We start from the raw sequence: 19,685 nt of genomic DNA, 5'->3' as shown, positions 1-19,685 counted from the left end.
TATTCTCTCTTAGTAGGAACGCTGTGTGATAGGTCAGGAAAGCAGATGCCACAGTGAGATTCTAAAGGAAGACATGTGCATAACTCAACCCTCAGTTGAAACATCTAGTGTCTGTGTTTCTCCGTCCTAAGAATGTTGTAGGTTTTAAAAGGACAGGGCTGCCTGCAAACATACCGTAAGGTCTTCATTCTTACCATTTAATGACCCAATGTTTTGTGAGGGAGTGTCAACATTCAGCTCACAACTCATTCTTAAATAGCCCAATATAAGTCTGGAAACACACACTGATATCTTGGGGAGCACTTAAGAGTCGGCTCACTTTCACCGTTTGGGATAAAAATGTGCAGTTAGAGGAAGATATGAGGGAAACAGTGATGAACACAACACAGGCGGATGTCTGCACCTTAAAGAATGAGATCATTAACAGCAAGTGCACCATGCTGCAGAAAAAGTGTGTTGGTGACAGTGCCATTAAACACAGACAGGGAGGCTATGTGGAAAAGCCAAGGATTGAGACAGGAGAAAGTAAGTGCAGACTACAGATCTCCTGGGTTTAACAAGCAGCAAAAAAATAAGATTATTAAAAATAATAAGACCCACCTCTGTTGCTGCCTAATGATGTGTGTGCAAACATAGTCATATTAGGGCTTGGTGGTTAAAACACTCAAGTTGATGAGGGACCTCAACTCATATAGCTTGTTTACTGTCTAAGTGTATTAGAAATGAGGGCAAAAGTATTGAAAAATTTGTGGGGGGAAATTGTTGGAGGTACAAAGATCAGGTTTCTGAGAGGAGAGTTGGGTGTAGAACCCAAGGGACTTCATTACCAACCAGAACCTCCATTACTGACATATCGGCAGAGCTGCTTCAATGTGATTGATCTCATCCAGTTCTCATGTGCTGTATGTTCATTGGAATAAACCATGCATATCAGTACATTTGTTCTTGGTACCAGGAGTCCAGCAGCAGGATAAAACATAAAACTATATGAAATTGATGCTGAACATATACATACTGTATTCATAGCTTGCTTCGTGCTCATACCCTTAATTACATCATAGGTAGAGTTACTGTGAATTAATCTCAATCTTTGAGGGTCAACAATGGAGAACATACTAATAACAAGCCAGGCTTACTCCCACTCTACAGTATTCTGGAGGGAAATCAAAAGTGTATTTACTTCACTTTTCTCAAGGTCAGAGAGTTAATAAAGAAGCAGAAACTTAATGAAAAAAATTCCGTTTTGATTGATTCCACTGAGTTATTGGGGATTTCAGTGGGAGGGATCTATATCACTGGGTAAGGAAAGACATTAACAAGCATCGGGCTGACACTAAGTACATCACACCTCCAGAAGTGGCCAGAAGATAAAGAGTGTGTATTAATCACAATAATGCTTCTGAGGAACCCTTGGTGCAATGTCCAGTCGTTTTACACTAATTAAAATAGAAGCCCAAGCAGGGAATCCAATAATTATGCTTTATGGATGGAGTGGTGGAAGGGCTATTGGATAACTCCAAAAGGACGCCTCATATAGCTAATCCACTCCATTCATTTATCTTTTAAAGTAAGATGCCATGGCCCGCAAGCTTTTTACCACATTGGGATAATTAGAAACAAACAGATAGAGTAGGTTTCCCATTCAGAGTGATAAATGGAACTGGTGGAGAACTGAAAGGACTAGCCCTCCTTACTAACTTGCTCTGCTTTCTCTGGGCCTACGTATTGATACCAGTAAAATTAGCAATTGAAAAGACCAACAGACATACTTGTATTAGATGATACTGAATTCAAATTTACTACATTTCACATCATTATGTTCACGTTCAGCTGTACAAAACAGTATTTGACATTTATTTTTGATTGAAACATTTGTTACACAATGCCACAAATATTACAACCATATATTGTAGGCATTATACTATAATGTAATCACTTGGGAGTGTTGGTTCTCTTTGAGTGATAAATTCCCACAAAACTGAACCTGAGTATTATGTCTTTTGGCAGTGTGATCCATTTAACCATGACTTTGCCCTACAGGTGATTTCAAGCCACTCACCAGTAAGTGCTTTCTTAAGAGCCTCCAGATTCACTGTCACACGTCTGTGTCATCCACAAATAATGAATGCTATTGCATTCGCAAGAGACAAAATCACCTAGGCATTGTGAAGTACTGTTGCTATAGTCTCTTCCATTGTGATAAGAGGAGGACAACGATGTTGCAGTCATTACCACCTCACTTCAGGTTGCACATACAGCAATCATAGAGTAGCTGCCCTGTTATAGTCCAGCTTCTGGTCCAAAGAATTCAAATGTAAAAGAAATATCATCTGGAAAGAATTGCCAAAAGCATTTTTCTCATGGACCAAATTTAGCATAATCTATATTCATGTATTAAATTTTTGCCATGCTATGTTTCAAACTAAAATGAAACAAATGTTCACTTGACATATGGTGGGCAAATGAGATTCAAATTATCACCTTATGGGTCGAGCTGAATAAATAGAACAATGTATTGTTTTCTCATGCATGTACATTTGTATAACAACACCAAAGAACCCATCTCGAGTGGTGTGTTGTGGGGTCAAAACAAGAGTGCTTTTAGCTTGCTAATGCCTTCCCCTGACAACTTACCCTTACCCTAACCCTAACCCTAACCCTAACCTAAATCACTTGAAATTATTGCCTAATACTGCCTGACTGCCACAGAAGTCAAAGTACTAGGTGCATTGCTAATGTAGCACTTGGCTGTTATATACAGTATCTCTCTCTCTCTCTCTCTCTCCCTTCCTCTCTCCCTCTCTCTCCCTCTCTCTCTCTCTGTCTCTCTCTCTCTATGCAATGCTCTCATGATCAGAGCTGTTTATTGGGCCCGGACGGGTACACCTGGGTCCAGACAGCTGTAGGCCTAGTGTCATTTTCCTGAAACTCGATCATTTTGTGCTTTTCACTTGCTAACCACCGACCATCAGTTATTATTCTCCCATCAAAATTCACCAGAATTGCTTGTTTTAGGTAGGAAATATACTTCGTTCGTCCTTCTATATGTCTGACAGTCTTGGATAAAAAGGGTGCTAATAACTTTATGTGTTTAGACTATAATTGGATATTTCTATACAGATTATGTGTGGACAACTCAACTTCAAACAGGATCTCATCCCTTGTCATCCCTGTCTTTTACCATTTGCAGGCCTCAAATGTGGATGAAAAATTATATAAGCAGTCATATATTTTGCATGGGAGGAGAGCGTAGGCTATTTCACTCAGAGTTACCCATCTGTTCTTTTTAGCAACCTTTCCGGTGGTCAATCAAGTGTTGACACGGTAAACGGATGATCCCTCCCGCTGACTTGGGAGGGGATTTTAACAGGTAGAGGAAGAAAGCTGAGGGCTTCAGGAGGAGAGAGGCAGTGAGGAAACCCTGATGTGAGTGATGGCTCTGCCTGGAGAGAAAAGGGCAATGTTCTATAAAGCTGTGGGATTGGATCTGGTCTGGTCATACGTGATGGATCCAGCTCTGCCCCCCAAGTGCCCTCTCTGATAATATATCTTCTTTATCTTGTGGATGTCACATAATTTCTTGCAATTGAACAAACATAAGACAGAGGTTTTAATTATCGGAGCAAAGGTCTAGAGAGAGAGATACTGTGCACTAACTTAAAATCCCTGGCACAAAAGGCCAAACCCCTCGCGAAAAATCTTGCCGTGCTTCTTGGCCCTGATTTGAATTTTGAATCTCACATCAGTAATTTCATTAAAACCGCCTTTAATCACCTTAGAAATATTGCTAATGTGCAACCGTTTCTCTCCCAGGTAGATACTGAGAGACTTGTGCATGCTTTTATCACTAGCAGGCTTGATGACTGCAATGCTCTCCTTTCTGGTCTACCTAAGAAAACTATAAATAAGCTACAGATCATTCAGAATGCAGCAGCATGTGTACTAACCCAGACCAGAAAGAGAGCACACATCTCACCTGTCCTTAAGTCCCTTCATTGGTTGCCTGTCAGTTTTAGAATAGATTTTAAGATCCTTTTATTGGTGTTCAAATCACTCAATGGACTAGTGCCTGAAGTTCAAGTTTATTTGTTACATCTCATACACAAGTGCAGGGAGTAAAATTCTTGGGCTCGGTTCCTTGACAATGCAGCATACAATACAAATAATACAAATAATACAGATAATACAGATAATACAAATACGCAGTAGTGCAATGAGGTAGGACAAGACAATAAGTGACATAGTACAATATAAGTGAGACAAGACAATAAGTGACATAGTACAATATAAGTGAGACAAGACAATAAGTGACATAGTACAAGATAAGTGAGACAAGACAATAAGTGACATAGTGCAAGATAAGTGAGACGGTTGGACAGTGACGATTGTTGGGGACACAAGACAGTAGACATGACACAATTGCAGTATAAATAGTAGAGTAAAAAAGTAAAGTGGTCCAGTGGAATGTCATTATTATTGCACTGTGCCGTTGGTGTAAGAGGTGTTGTTAAAGTGACTATGTGCTGGTAGAGTCGAATACTGAATACTTGTCAGTCATGCTTTTAATATATGCTCCGTCTAGATCACTCAGGTCCTCTGGCTCTGGCCGTTTAGTTGTTCCCTGGGTGAGGACAAAGAACTACGGGGAGGCGGCATTTAGTGTCTCTGGTCCTCCCCTCTGGAACAGCCTGCCAGAGGAGCTTATTTAAAATAAATCTTAAGACATACCTTTTTAGTTTAGTATTCTCTTAATCCATCTTATTTTAATCGACTCTATTCTACTGTGCTGCACTGGTCTCTCTGTTCTACCATGTCTCATGTTTCCTATACTATCATTTCCTTATATTACCGTTTATTTTCACTGTATTGTTAAGCACCTTTACAAATATTGCAATTTTGCACGGAAGGCACGATGTAAATAAAGTCTGATTTGATTTGATCAGTGGCCCTCCATGAGGTATTGGGAGGAGAACACCATCCTCCGTGGCTGTTGATTGGGGGTAAATCAATAGCATCATCTTTGGGCAGGGCAGACCTGCGTAGATGAGCTCTGTGGGAGGCTGCGATACAGCTCAGCTCAGCTTTCATTGTTGTTGAAGTGATGAAAACTTCTGGGGTCTTAGGTGAGACGGATCACTCACTATGATTGCAGTTGAACCTAACTTCCATTTTTTGCGACATTGTTTAAAGGTGCAATAGGCAATTATTACAAATTATCAATGGTCAAATCAATCAATGCTATGTACCCATTGAGTGTTGGAGAATGCCTCGAGCTTGTACAACTGTACTACCCCATCAAAACCCAATATGGTCCTTTTACTCCATTGTTTATAAAAAATGTCCATGTAAACAAACAATGTATCATTTCCAATAGCTTCTAAATATGTTTTATCATGTTCAATTTCTCATTGACTGTCAGTCCGAGCATCCTTTGCTCTATCAATCAATTTGAGAGCGGAAACATTTCTCTTGCCCCATCTTTCAGATTTAAGAAAGTGGTGGGGCAGATGTTTCATACAAATAAATTCAGGATTGTAGCTTTAAACAAACAAAAAACATTGATTGACAGTTAATTGATTAAATTAATTGAAGGCTACTGTACGAACTGCTTAGGCTACAAGCAAACAAAATATTTAAATAAACCCTCCAAACCCTATTTTAAGACTAAAATAAAGTCTTAACATATCTAAAACAGGGGGACAGATATGTACGACGCTGAAGTTTAACATGAAAAGTTTAAAAATGTTTAGTTTTTGTCTGATTCCAGAGTCGTGAAAAAAAAAGAGTATTCACACAAACCACAGTCTCACATCTTTATTAGCTCAACATCTCCCTCTGCTGGAAGGTCCGGGAAGTCAACTGCTTGCGCGGAGAAATGTCATAATAGGGGGAGAAGAGATAATTAATATATTTAGCCATGCAATAGTGATAATGAGAGTACATGTCGAATATAGCACTCAAAGCACTCAATTTCATTGTCTCCAAAATCAGGGTTCAGGTCATTGAAGAATGGGTCAGTGCCGCGTAGGCGCGTCGCGTAATCGCGTCGCGTCACTTTCAACTTCCGCATCGTCTCCTGAATGATTACGGAAGAATCAGCTGCCTCAAGTTGGTCATCCCTTTTCCCCGGCCGAAACACATCTAGCTTACTTTAGTAAAACGAATTTAGAATACACTACTATTCAACTACCGTATTCAATAGATACTAAAGTAAAATTATGGCTGGTCGGTTACCGGCTTGTGTTGTTGACTGTGGCACAGGGTAAGTAGCTAGCGAATGCTAACGCGTTAGCCCAGATTGACACCGTGTAGTTTGCTATGATATATCCATTTTATAGGCAGTAACGTGAAGTCAGGAGGGAAGTTTGGGCGTTTAAGATGTGCTCCTTTACCTTGTTAATTCAACGCCAACCTTTTGCCATCGGTTGTTTGGTCCTATTTTATTTAGCTCGTACTTCCTCATTACTTTGACTGTCTTTACTGGCCTAGCTACATAACAGCTATCATTTTTGCTATAATACATGACCTGAATCAGTGATTGGAATTGAATTAACGTATTATATGTGAAAAGAAAATGTGTGTGTGTGTATTCCAGTTTCATGCAGACATTTGTTAGCAAGTGTAGCCTACCTAACGTGTAGAACAGACCCCTCCCTATGCTGCTCATTCAAGGATGGGCAGTCACAGTCTCAGTCACAGTCACAGTCACAGACTCAGTCTCAGACTCAGTCTCAGACTCAGTCTCAGTCTCAGTCACAGTCACAGTCACAGACTCAGTCTCAGTCTCAGTCTCAGTCACAGACTCAGTCACAGACTCAGTCACTCTGTCACAGGTCAGAAAGTGAGCCTCTGTCACCGCACTTGTTCCACACCTTAGAGCGCTTATCCTTGATTGTAATATCAATTTTCTTCTGCTCAAAAAGACCCCAGTTTCTTGGATTGGATTTACTTTGCGTAGGACTAAACATACAAATTGAGGGGCTAATTCGTGTAGCCCAGGGGTGCCCAACCGTCCTCCTGGGGAGCTGCCATCCTGCACGTTTGTACTCCAGACCTGACCCCCTAGCACACCTGATCCACTTAACAAGGTGTCAATGAGTAGCTAATTAGTAGAACCACATGTGTTAGGTTAGGGGTTGAGGAGTCTCGTCTAGCCATGGAGGTCTGGAGACTTTTAGTGGAAGGAGCCTGAGAGTGTGCTTGCAATTTCATTGGATGTTACATTCCAAGACCCCCCCCCCCCCCCCCCCCACACACACACACACACACACACACACACACACACACACACACACACACACACGCCTAGAGAATAGTTTCTTGTTACTATTATACAGAGAGTTGTTGCCTGGCTTGGAGCCCCATCCAAGCAAGGTATCTGATTTGGTTTATCGTGTCGGGAGGCATCATTCATTTCAAACAGGTTTCCACCCCTTCGTAGCTACATTTTGCCAAGGATTTTATAAAATAAGAAAAAAATGCTGTCGGGGGCCCTAGTCCACGTATGGGGAGAGATGGTACTGATTACTACATATTTTGCATAGAGACCCCTCAGACAGTGTTCTAGCCAACCGGGTTAGAGGAATGCATCATCTTGCTAGAACCTTCTCTCTTCTTCTTTTTTTTTTTTTAGATATACAAAGATTGGATACGCTGGAAACACAGAGCCACAGTTTATCGTTCCATCATGTAAGTATAATTGTTTTAGACTTATTAGTACAGTATTCTTCCTAAGTATGCACCATTTTTATCTATAGAGTCATGATTTTTCAACAAAAAATGTAAAACTGTTTTAGACAAACTTTGACCAGAATCACACTGATGTGGTTCAGTTGATGGGTGAACACACAAAAAAAGCATGATAAAACGCTGTGATGATTCTCTCTTCAACAGTGGCCTTTGTAAAATGCATTTCTGCATGCCTATGACTGATTATGATCAGGCTCATCTCTCGATTAAGATTCTGGGGGCGTGGGATGTAAACACTAGGGACAGGAAGTTGTCAGCGAGTCCCCACCCCCCTAAAGTGTTCAATGTAGCTCATGCTCACATTGCAAGAAATTAAAACATGGCATTAGCTAAAGATGCCATCATTTCGCAAATGAGCAGTGTGCATTAAATTCCCTGTTTGAAAGAAAATTCCTATTAAAATCCCTGCCTACATTTCAAGCACCTCTATTCATCAATAGAATCCATGGTGCTGGTAAAATTCACCGGATGGATAACTGCTCCCAGCCCCACTTGCATTATGGTTCACCATCAGACTCTTCATCTATGGAGACTCTAACTTGGTGAGACTAGTTATTTGGGGCTTGCATATATACATATACAGTTCTGTAGAGTATTTATTATATTTATTGAAAGAGTTCTGCACTTGCAATCAGGTCATGCACTGCTTGAGAGGAAGCTATAGCCTAGTCATTTGGTTCCAGAGAGTCCCATTATGCCCCTGCTGACTGGAATAATTGACTAATGTTGTCATGCCATCTCCCTGTGGGGCGTAGAGTACACAAGATGGTGAAGCCTAGACTACATTTTGAGTCTTAAATTTTCAACATTAGCACCTCATTGTGTAGGAAATGTAGGTCATGTGTCTTGGCAGTACAGAGAACACAGGGTTGAGTCTGAGTGTGAGCTTGTGTGCGAGGAGGCAATGCTGTGTACATACAGAATGAGGCCTGTTCCACCTGCACAGCCCATCTCCAGCCCACTACCATCTGTGATTGGTGTTGTGGCTGCTCCTCCTCCTCCTCCTCCACCGCCAACAACCCACTATCAATGCAGTATGTATCAGGCTCTGTCAGCCGTGCCCTCCCAGGAGAGGAGGCATAACAAGCACCAAGTCAGGGAGCTTTTAAACCAAATTGAAAAGGTTTATAGACTTAATAAAAGTGATTCTGATAGAAGCACGATGAAAGCTTCGGTGAACAACAAACTGAAGTGCGAAATGCGAAGTGTTGTTGGGGGTTTTTGGATGAAGAATGATTATGGTGTTTTAACGTTCTCAAACTTTAGGTATCGCAATCAAAGAGTCTGCCAAGGTTGGAGACCAGGCCCAGCGCAGGATGATGAAAGGTGTGGATGATCTGGACTTCTTCATCGGTGACGAGGCCATTGACAAACCCAACTATGCCACAAAGGTAGAGAGGACAGGGTTCCCTAAACTTAAGCTTGATTAAAAGATCTTCATCACTATGTACTGCAACTGCAAACATACATTAATACAGTGTGTGTGTGTGTGTGTGTGTGTGTGTGTGTGTGTGTGTGTGTGTGTGTGTGTCTGTCTGTGTGTCTGTCTGTGTGTCTGCATGCTTCCCTGTTTTATAGTGGCCCATTCGTCATGGGATAGTGGAAGACTGGGACCTTATGGAGCGGTTCATGGAACAGGTCATCTTCAAGTATCTGCGGGCAGAGCCAGAAGACCACTACTTTCTCTTGGTAAGTTTCGAGAATGTGCATTAGTATGGAAATGATCAGAATGCCTCAAGAGCTGTTGTGTTGGTGGACACTTTATTGAGACAAATGCCAGGTTGAAAATGTTTATATAGTAGGAGCAGGCTCAAACTCACAGCAGCAAATGACTCATGGTATTATTATTATTTTTTATTTTTTTTCACAGACAGAGCCTCCCTTGAATACTCCTGAAAACAGAGAGTATACAGCAGAGATTATGTTTGAGTCTTTCAACGTTCCGGGTCTATACATCGCTGTTCAGGTAAGTCCAGTACGCCTTACCCCCCCCCCCCCCCCCCTCCATACTCTAGTATAGACCTCAGTTGTGTTTTCTTGTTGGTGGAGGTGGAAAGTCATTGGGGTTGTCTTTTCTCCCCCAGGCTGTGCTGGCGTTGGCAGCCTCCTGGACATCCAGGCAAGTGGGTGAGAGGACACTAACTGGGACCGTGATTGACAGTGGAGACGGTGTCACCCACGTCATCCCAGTGGTAAGTGCCTTCGCTGGATTATCACGATGCATAACGATGCAATGCAAGAGCAGCATGTTCTCCATGATAGATTGAAGCACGTGTTTGGATATTAAGTCACTAGAACACAGTATTCTGTTTTCTTAGCAGTTAGTGGTGTAAAAGTTGTTGTTCTTTGTCTTCCCCAGGCGGAAGGGTACGTCATCGGCAGCTGTATAAAGCACATCCCCATCGCTGGTCGAGACATCACATACTTCACCCAGCAGCTGCTGAGGGAGAGGGAAGTGGGGATCCCTCCTGAGCAGTCTCTGGAGACGGCCAAAGCTGTCAAGGTTGTCCTCTCTCTCCACACCTCTTACACCATCTCTCACATTCAGTGTGCAGCCAATTTGGTCTATATTTGTGTCTGTCTGTGTCTGTGTCTGTGTCTGTGTGTCTGTGTCTGTGTCTGTGTGTCTGTGTGTGTAGTCATTGTCACCCTGTTATTGCATGTAATAACACTGATGTAATCAAACTGCTTATCACCTGCATTCTGAAGATCTCTTGAGTTATATGCCTGTGTTTTCTTATATGCATACACTTGAATTGCCTTTCCCCCTCGAAATCCAAACCCAAGAATAATGTCAATGTATCACTACTACTGTACTCTCTGGGCATTTCTCAGGTTCAACAGTAGATGTCAGTAGAGCCTCGTTGTGGCCAGGGCGATGTACAGTTACAAACCAAGAGTCCCTATTTTCAAGTCTTAAACTATCTGTCCACTAGCAGTTATCTGTTTAATTGTGGTCTCATAAATCACTGGTACTGTGTTGTAGGAGCGGTTCAGCTATGTGTGCCCTGATTTGGTGAAGGAGTTCAGCAAGTATGACACGGACGGGTCCAAATGGATCAAGCAATACACAGGCATCAACTCTATCAGCAAGAAAGAGTTCACCATCGACGTGGGCTACGAGCGCTTCCTCGGGCCTGAGATCTTCTTCCACCCTGAGGTAACACGGTCATATTGATCATTTGGAAGATGTCCGTCCATAGCCCACCCTATCGCTATGCTTCATTAAGTTCACAGTCACATTTCACTTCCCGCAGTTTGCCAACCCTGACTTCACCCAGCCGATCTCTGAGGTTGTTGACGAGGTTATTCAGAACTGCCCCATAGACGTCAGACGTCCTCTTTACAAGGTGAGTCCTGGGCCTGACGTCCTGGTTATAGCTCGCTGTAGACCTTTACAATAGAAAAGGATGTTTCTGTATGACTTGTTTTGGGGTGTTTCCAAGCTTAAGTGAATGTACAGCAAATGTCTTCTCTCGTCTGCCTCTTTCTATATAGAACATTGTTCTCTCCGGAGGCTCCACGATGTTCAGGGACTTCGGCCGTCGTCTGCAGAGGGACCTGAAGAGGACAGTAGACGGCCGGCTGAAAATCAGCGAGGAGCTGAGTGGCGGCAAGTTAAAGGTAAGACGGTGGGAACGGCCCAAATCGGTACAGTGGTCAGCATTGGCTCAATAATGACGTCCCTGGATGCTGAATTTATTTCCTATGTCTTTTGCAGCCCAAACCCATTGATGTGCAAGTCATCACTCATCACATGCAGAGATACGCTGTCTGGTTTGGTGGGTCCATGTTGGCGTCAACGGTGAGTATTGGAACAGAGTTGATCTTTGTCACTCGCTTCCATGTTGTCAATGGGAAATTAAAAGAAAAATCAGGAATTTTTAGTAGGATATGTTAGACTAGGGCTGGGGAATATGGCCTAAAGTTACTATCTCTGTGTTCTTTTGGGTGAGAAGATGTTTACAGTCTTGTCACAACATTGAAAACACAACAGAGTACGTCATGAGCGTTTCTCGGACTTTTCAAAATGACAAGAAACGCTCAACAAAACTATCAGTCACTCGAGCGAAACGCATCATGTTCACTATTCTCCCAAGCGTTCTGCGTGTGCCCCGTGAGACGCGGTGCGATACTGTGTGAGTCCAGCAGGCTTCGCTTAGACCCCGGTACGGCCGCTTGCAGCTTTACATCCTCTTTTTTGTTTGTTTTGGTGGAACGCACCCTCAGAGTTTTTGCCTGAAATTAGGAATGTTCAACCAATGTCCCGACAGCAGACTTGACGCGAAAGCTGCGACACGACAACACAAGTTCTGCGAGATTTCTCTCTGGCCATCTGTGGCGCGTGACCGCCGCTCCAGTACAAACAGACGAGGGCGAGAGGTTGGCTTCACTAGAGTCTGTGGTCATCAGTGCATGATCTGGGCTCATGTAGCAGGCCTGTGAGATAGTACAGAGGTGGGGGAATAACGCAAATGTATCGACATAAGCAAAATGCCTTTACAAAAATAAAAAAAAAGGATAAAATGCACTAAAACTCTCTACTCATGATGCAGCTGATGGCCATTTCATGCATACAAATACATTGAGTATATTGTTAAAAATCGATATACAGCCCAGCCCTGTGTTAGACTATGAATGAAACCCAATGAATAATAACACTCATATCTACTCTCTCCCCAGCCTGAGTTTTACCAGGTATGCCACACCAAAAAGGACTATGAGGAGATTGGACCAAGTATCTGCCGCCACAACCCTGTGTTTGGGGTCATGTCTTAAGAACTTCCCCCAGGAATCACTGGGGCTTGCAGTCGGATACAGGTGTGAATGGAGAGAGCAACTGTGTGCTACAGGTGCTGCTTATCTTGCCTATACGGGGCTGCGGTTACAGAGAAACACAGGAAGAAACTGACCAGACCAAACCATCAGACGGGCACACTGTTGTGAATGTCTTCAAAGGAGAGAGTGGAATGGTGTCTAAGCCAAAAGCATCCTCAGAGCAATGTGTGTGTGGACTGAAAATAGTTCTAATGTTTAAAATCATGATAAAAAATAAAAAAAATCATTTATTGTTATGTGCCCAAAGTATATTATTATGGTATCCTAATAAATACAGGGTTGATATATATTTAGTTTATCAATATCTCTTTAGTTCAGGTGCACTTCTCTCTCTCTCTCTCTTTCTCTCTCTCTCTCTCTGTGTATAGGTAGAGCTTGTTTATATTTCATATAAAGTTTTTTATATATAATGATGGATAATCAGAACAAATTAACATGAACTCATAACAGCAAAGTGACATTGACAATGTGGTTGTATTTCTCTCAAACCATAATGTAGTCCTATCAATAATTCAACATTGTGTACAATTAAAAAAAAACACTTTTTGTTGAATGTTTTGTTCATTTGTTTGTTTGTTACATGCTCACTTTGTAGGCAGGCCTTGGAATATATGTTCTTGAACCCCTGATTCATGTATTTAAAAAAAAAAATAACGAAAGAAAAACAAGTAGGATAATTTACATCTAAATTACTGTTGAACCATCACTGTTGCATCTCATTTGTACTGTACTGTATGACCACATTCCAGTGTGGATTTCAACACCTACCGACATTCCAATAAAGGCAGATATTTCTGTAAGTGTGTTTTTGATGTGACGGGTCTCCATGGCAATGGCATTGAGTTAGGAGGCCCGTCAAAAGCCAAGGTTTGCAATTGTCAGATTATATTGAAGAGAAGGACTAGCTCGGTTTTGGGTAATTTTACATGTCTACTAGGGGTGTGCGTCTTTGATACAAGCCGATTGGATATGCATCTCGATACAAAAGCAGCGATATGATACGGAAAAAAGATTCCTCTTGATATGATACGGAAAAGATTCCTCTCATTTTTAACGATTCGATTCAATACGCCTCAGCTCAATGCAATATTCATGTGTCTGGATCAATTGTCATTCTTATCACGAATCAATTTTAACATTAGTATTCCGGTTCAAATATTTATTGAGAAAAGAAACAGGCAATCTGCCTTTGTTTCAATTAAGGAATCTACTACCACAATAAGATGAATCATGGTGACAGAAAGATATTCTAGAGGATAATAGAGAATAGGTACAATACTTTGCAATTGAAGTGAAGGGGTCAGCATCATGACCAGGTACAGTGATGAAGTCAAGGACATAGGAGCCAGCTCGACATGAGAGGGGACACATTGTGCTACAGTGTGGATGGACAAAATATATGACTGAATGTGGATATATTTAATTAAACAACCATTTGTGTTCATGTACACCCCCCGCCTCCTAAACCCTTGGATAAAGTAATAAGGGTCAGACTTAAAAATATGAAACTGGTATTGTAGGTTGGAGATTTCAGATTTGGGTGCTGGTAAAACTATGACCTAACTGACACGTCTTTCTTTCCATCTGTGATGAAAATGTGTATTTTGTATCAGTATGTGGGTTGGATTGTATTTGTATATAAAGCAGTTCTTTTAAAACTCATATTTTATCTCACGTCATTGCTTTCATGGCGACCCAGTGGTGATCAGACACACTCTCAGAGTTTGCTACTTATGTTCCATGGGTGTCCACAGAATTAGGAAAATATGCTTTTAGCTACTGTGCTCCTCAGACTTGGAACAATCTTCAGGGTAGACGGAGGTTGGAGCACTTAGTCGTTTTAAGTCCTTGGTTAGGGACCAGCTTACAGAGACATGCTCTTGTTTTGATTAATTATTGTGTGTACATTGTGTTTACTGTGTATATTCAATGTGTTGTTTTGTAATTGTATGTATATGTGGGCAGGGCACACCTGCAAAAGAGACTTTGGTCTCAAGTGTGTTTTCCCCGATAAATAAAGGTTCAATAAAAAAAACTAAAAAACAAAAAAGAAATTCAAAGAACTGTGAATGGACAGTCACTCAAACAAATGTCGTGTGTCGAATGTACTGTTTCCCTGGTAACTGCTGAGGTCATTGGAGTTAAGATTCTCTAAAGCACCCACAACTCTCATTATCTGCTATAATCAACAGAATATAGAAACAAGAATATATAAGCATCATGTACTGCAGATAATAGCTTTCTGATTGCAAAGAGGCGTGCATCCTTTCATGCTCTTGGAGGCTGCATCGAAGTACGGATGAGCGGTGATGTGGTAATTGCCTGGTCAGTGATTGAGACAGCCTGTAGATTTATGGAATTCAAGTATTGTAATATTGTAGCTGTGGTCAACTGTCCATGATAGGCAATGTCGCATCCACCATGTCGGTTCCATTTGCGGGATTATAAGTAAGTAATTTGCATTTGGCAGGAAAGGACAGTCAAAATGATTCCTTTCCTTGTGTTTTTTCTGTAGTTCATGCACTCAGGGGTTGGTACAGTAGGTTGATCAATTATAACGTCAAAAGAGAGGTTTGTCATCATTTGGCGCTGCTTTGGGGGACAGTAATTCAATCACTGTTCAATCAATTGTTCATAACTTGTATCTAGCCTTCTTTTTTTAAATGTCACTATATCTTTCCTGAACTATGAAGTATATTCTGAGGCTCTGTGCTGTTCCTCATTCAGTGATAGCCTGGTTCTTGCAATCTCCTATGGCTATCGTTAATAATAATTATAGTTGGCATAACAACGAGTTGGCTAGAGCACATGCAAATCTGGAAGCAGGCTAAAGTCAGTGGAGGTTTGAGGAAAGTGATTTTGACTCCTGCTATTTAGAGATGTTCTTTCTAATTCTGCCAGGTTTCTTCTCTCCCAGCTCCTGCCCACACCAGTCACACTGAATGTGTATCCCTTCAGTAATTAAAGATGGGCCATAGTGATTACAGGGATCACATATTTGCAGAAAATCACCTTAGTGTGAAATTAGGCAGTATATTCAGAAAGAAAGAACATAAGATAAATGTGCCAATTACAAAGAATGCCCACAATGCAAATCCAAAGTCTGTAGTTTAGGTGCTAGCTGAGGCCACATTCCATATGTCTCCACCACCACCATGATGACCTGCACTGTATTTTTCTTTCTTTTTCCTTTTTCATTTTCTTCATCATCTTTGATGTTATGCCTTTATAGCCCTATAAAAGGCAAATGGAAAGAAAAAGCAGTATTAGTCGCAATAAGGTGATGGGGGGGGGGGGGGACTGTCCATCAAATATGTATGATTTCCTTCTTACATATTTAATGTGCAGTAACTTACTGTAGCTGCTGTATGGTGTAATTGTTCTTGGAAAATGCAATGCATATCCTTTCTGCTGCACATCCATGAATTTGACAACCAGGAACAGTAGGCTAATATAGTGGTAAACTGTTTCACTTTAAATAGATGTCTACCATCCTTTCCTGCTTGTGTTTCACACATGTACAAATAAGGCAGAAACATGTCTTTTTTTTTTTTCTGATCTGGGCAATTTAACACATCATCTAAGACAAGCGTAGGCGCTGAGACGGTGCTATGACCAGGTCTAAAGTCAGATTGGTGCACATTTAGAATAGAATGAGAAGATAAAAGGGTTCTTAGATGGGAGTTGACTGGAGACTCTAACACATTGGAAAGGCATACATCTACATTTCGGGTCCTGAAATCCTGCGATAGTTCACTGAGTAAATCCACTGGCTTAAACTCGGTGGGCTGAGGCACTGATATTATGAGTGGGGAGTAAGAAACTTTTTTCTGTTTTATTTCTTCTTTCTTTCTTTTTGTATTCGAAACCTTATGGCCATATGTGTAAACATGTTGTCACACTGTTACAAACAATTCCAATTTCACTTTGATTTACTTAACTTTCAAAACATAACTGTCCTCAATGAGATAATCCTGCCGTCTACCGACTGATCCTTGGAGTGTTTTGTGACTGCACTCTTTCTCGAAATGAGACAGAACCAGTGACCATGTAACACTCTGTCACTCTCACTCTGTCTGCTCAGAAGTGTTGCAAGTATTTCTCATTCAGAGAAAAAACGGAGCAGTGACGGGAGAAACTCAGCGCGGCCACGAAGATTGTTGACTGAGAAATGTATTTCCAGTTCAGCAGCAGAGCTGAAGACACCGCTGCATTCTGCGGTGTGAAGGAAGCCGTTCGTGATCTCTAAACTGGGGAAACACTAGAAAACGGAAATTGGTGAATTTATATAATTTTTATTTTGACAATAATTTCAAAGTTAAAGATGAATCAAACAGCCTCCGTCTCTCATCAAATACCATGCCAATCATCCAAGGATTTGGTGAGTGTCCTAGTTTTGTTCTTATGATTAAATAACGTGTGTGTGTGGTGGGTGTGTGTGGGGGGGGGGGGGGGGGGGACCTGAACTTGCCAATATGCAAATCCAATATTAGTTGTATCTATCACTTGTGTCAATCACTTTAAGGATGCTCAGGTATATCCTCCCACTGTAGCTGCAACCTATTAATGCACTGTGTATAATTGCTTATAGGCTAATTATGCTATCATACACAGTACTGTACACTCTTTGTGTACACTCTCATTGAATAATTGCAGATGTCTTACTTTAACATGTTGTATGATGTCTTACTTTAACATGTTGTACAATGGTGCCTGTTTGATGCAGAACCCCCACCACTTATTTACATACCACCATCTTGTTCTGTTAGGACAGTATATTATAACAGTGAATGGTAATCATTGCAATCATCATCTGAGACTCCACAATCAAGTGACCGTAGCTGGTTTCCTAGCAACAACCATGATAAGAAGTACAAGGGAAGTATTCTGTTTGCTTAGGGAAAATGGTTACTTTGTCAGACAAATGAAATACAATGATTCCTTTATTGATTAATTTCACTGAAGCCTGTAAGACCATGATCAGTTATCCTTCACACATAAAGACCAACTCTCTCTGGCAATGGTTTCCAAATAAATGATGATGCAAATTGTTCCATACACTTCCACTCTGAACAGAGCAGAACCTAATGACAACGCGTGTTGAAATTGAGAATTCTGCCTGGATTCCATCAAAAATGATCAACTGTCTCCATTTGAGCAACATTATGTGTCACATTCATGTTATACTGCATAATCACTGTGGGTTTGTTCAAGGCTGTGCTTGTCTCTAAGCAGTGCAGATCCCTACGAGCGTGGCAGGCAGGTTTTAATCCCCCTCTCTTCATTTAAATCCACAATTATTTATGTGAAGAATTTATGTTATGGACTCTGCAAGAGGACAGCTTATTACATGGTTGAGGATTCTGCCAGAGGAAAGCTTAGTGTGTGATGCCAACAGGTTTGGGATGTATGGTAGGATTTAAGTTTGTTGGCCAGTATATCACTGTGCGCACACACACACACACACACACACACACACACACACACACACACACACACACACACACACACACACACACACACACACACAGACACACACACACACACACACACACACACACACACACACACACAGACACACACACACACACACACACACACACACACACACACACACACACACACACACACACACACACACACACCGCTGATCTCTGTAAACTCATCAGCACTTGCAGAGGATGTTCATTGTTAATAAGTGGGAATGAGAAGAAAAGACTGTGAGAAGCTTATGAAAAGCTGTATCTCAAGGTACCAGAGAGGCTTTGCTGACAGGTTGTTAATCTGACGTTACCTGCAGAGCAGACGGTTTGATCACAGTGACATACAGTACAAAACAAAGTGAGAAAGAGGGAGAGGGCGTTTAACGCCGCCATCTAGTGGTATTGCATGACATTGCATTACAATTGCATTCAGAAGAAGGTCATATTTACAGTTGCTCCTTAAGAATATACATGATGAATGAACAGTGATTTAAATTATACGTGTTGATGCACATCTTATTATTTTAATGATGTGTGGCCTTCTACAAATAGTGTGCTACATTGTTAGTTTTTCAATCTTTGTGCAGCATAATTATCCATTTGAGTTTTTCCTTCAGTTACATTGTTTTCTGAGGTTTAATTGCTCAAAGATTACTCATTAAGCCACTGAATAATTAAGTGTTTGCATAATTGTATATCAACTCCAAGTTATTCGTTAGATTGAATGAACACAAATGCATAATAATATTTTCACCACTAGAGGGTGCTGCTATCATGACTTCAAGATTCAAGATTCTTTATTTGTCACGTGCATACAAGTATGCAGTGAAATGCAAAAGTGACAGTGCCACAGAGTAGTGCAACAATACGTTTTAAAATAAAATAAAATAAAATAGAACTAATAAATAATATAACCAGTATAACCAGTATAAACAGTTTAAGCAGTATAAAGCAATGTACACAATGGAATGACAGGTTGACAGTACAGATAATTACAGTGGAAGATGAGTCTGCAATGGATATTTATGTGTGTGCATGTGTGTTATGTTAACATCCAGTCAGAGAAGCTTTACTTGTCTGGAGTGCTTGACCTTCTCTCCTCATTCTCCCTTACCCTGTCCCACTCTCCTCTGACTCATAAGGCGGGCGATCAGCTCGACCTCGTCTTCACCAGATCCTCCCATACCTCCGACCTTACTGTTACCCCTCTCCCAGTTTCTGATCATCATTTTGTATCCTTCCCCCTTCCCCTCAAATCCACCCCCCCCTCCCGGTCAGACTTTACCTTCCTTTACTTTACTGTATCCTCTTGTCATAACCTGCGTACCCTCTCCCTCACAGCTCTCTCTTCCTCTGTCTTATCCTCCCTACCCTCTGTTGAATCCTTCTCCCTTCTATCCTTCCTCTGTCTCTGTCCTTCTTCTCTCTCTTCCTCTGTCTTATCCTCCCTACCCTCTGTTGAATCCTTCTCCCTTCTATCCACTGATGCAGCCTCCTCCACCCTCCTGTCCACTCCTCCCTCGTCCTTCGACTCTCTCAGTCCACAGACCTCGAGGCCAGCACGATCCTCTCCACATGCTCCTTTGCTGTCTGACACTCTGCAAGCTTGTAGAA

General features: G+C 41.4%; 2 protein-coding genes across 2 annotated transcripts in view; both read left to right on the top strand.

The window, feature by feature from the left end:
• Nucleotides 1-6,081: 6,081 nt before the first annotated feature.
• On the top strand, nucleotides 6,082-12,820 carry LOC310812218 (actin-related protein 3-like). The gene is made up of 12 exons (XM_083680658.1): nucleotides 6,082-6,262; nucleotides 7,634-7,689; nucleotides 9,016-9,140; nucleotides 9,328-9,438; nucleotides 9,620-9,715; nucleotides 9,834-9,941; nucleotides 10,109-10,252; nucleotides 10,736-10,909; nucleotides 11,007-11,099; nucleotides 11,248-11,373; nucleotides 11,471-11,554; nucleotides 12,433-12,820. Exons 1-12 carry the CDS (start codon nucleotides 6,219-6,221, stop codon nucleotides 12,526-12,528), a joined length of 1,257 nt encoding a protein of 418 aa, XP_083536784.1. The 5' UTR covers nucleotides 6,082-6,218; the 3' UTR covers nucleotides 12,529-12,820.
• A 4,092-nt stretch (nucleotides 12,821-16,912) lies between these two features.
• LOC310812116 (inactive dipeptidyl peptidase 10-like) overlaps nucleotides 16,913-19,685 on the top strand; it is a gene marked incomplete at both ends in the record, with an annotated part of 34,455 nt that continues 31,682 nt past the window's right edge. Inside the window, one exon of the mRNA XM_083680537.1 lies at nucleotides 16,913-16,969. Within this exon, the coding sequence (XP_083536663.1) occupies nucleotides 16,913-16,969 (57 nt within the window). The remainder of the gene's footprint in view (nucleotides 16,970-19,685) is intronic.

Source organism: Argentina silus, assembly GCF_951799395.1.
Source record: "Argentina silus genome assembly, chromosome: 11".
NCBI lineage: Eukaryota > Metazoa > Chordata > Actinopteri > Argentiniformes > Argentinidae > Argentina > Argentina silus.
This window is presented reverse-complemented; position numbering and strand designations above follow the sequence as displayed.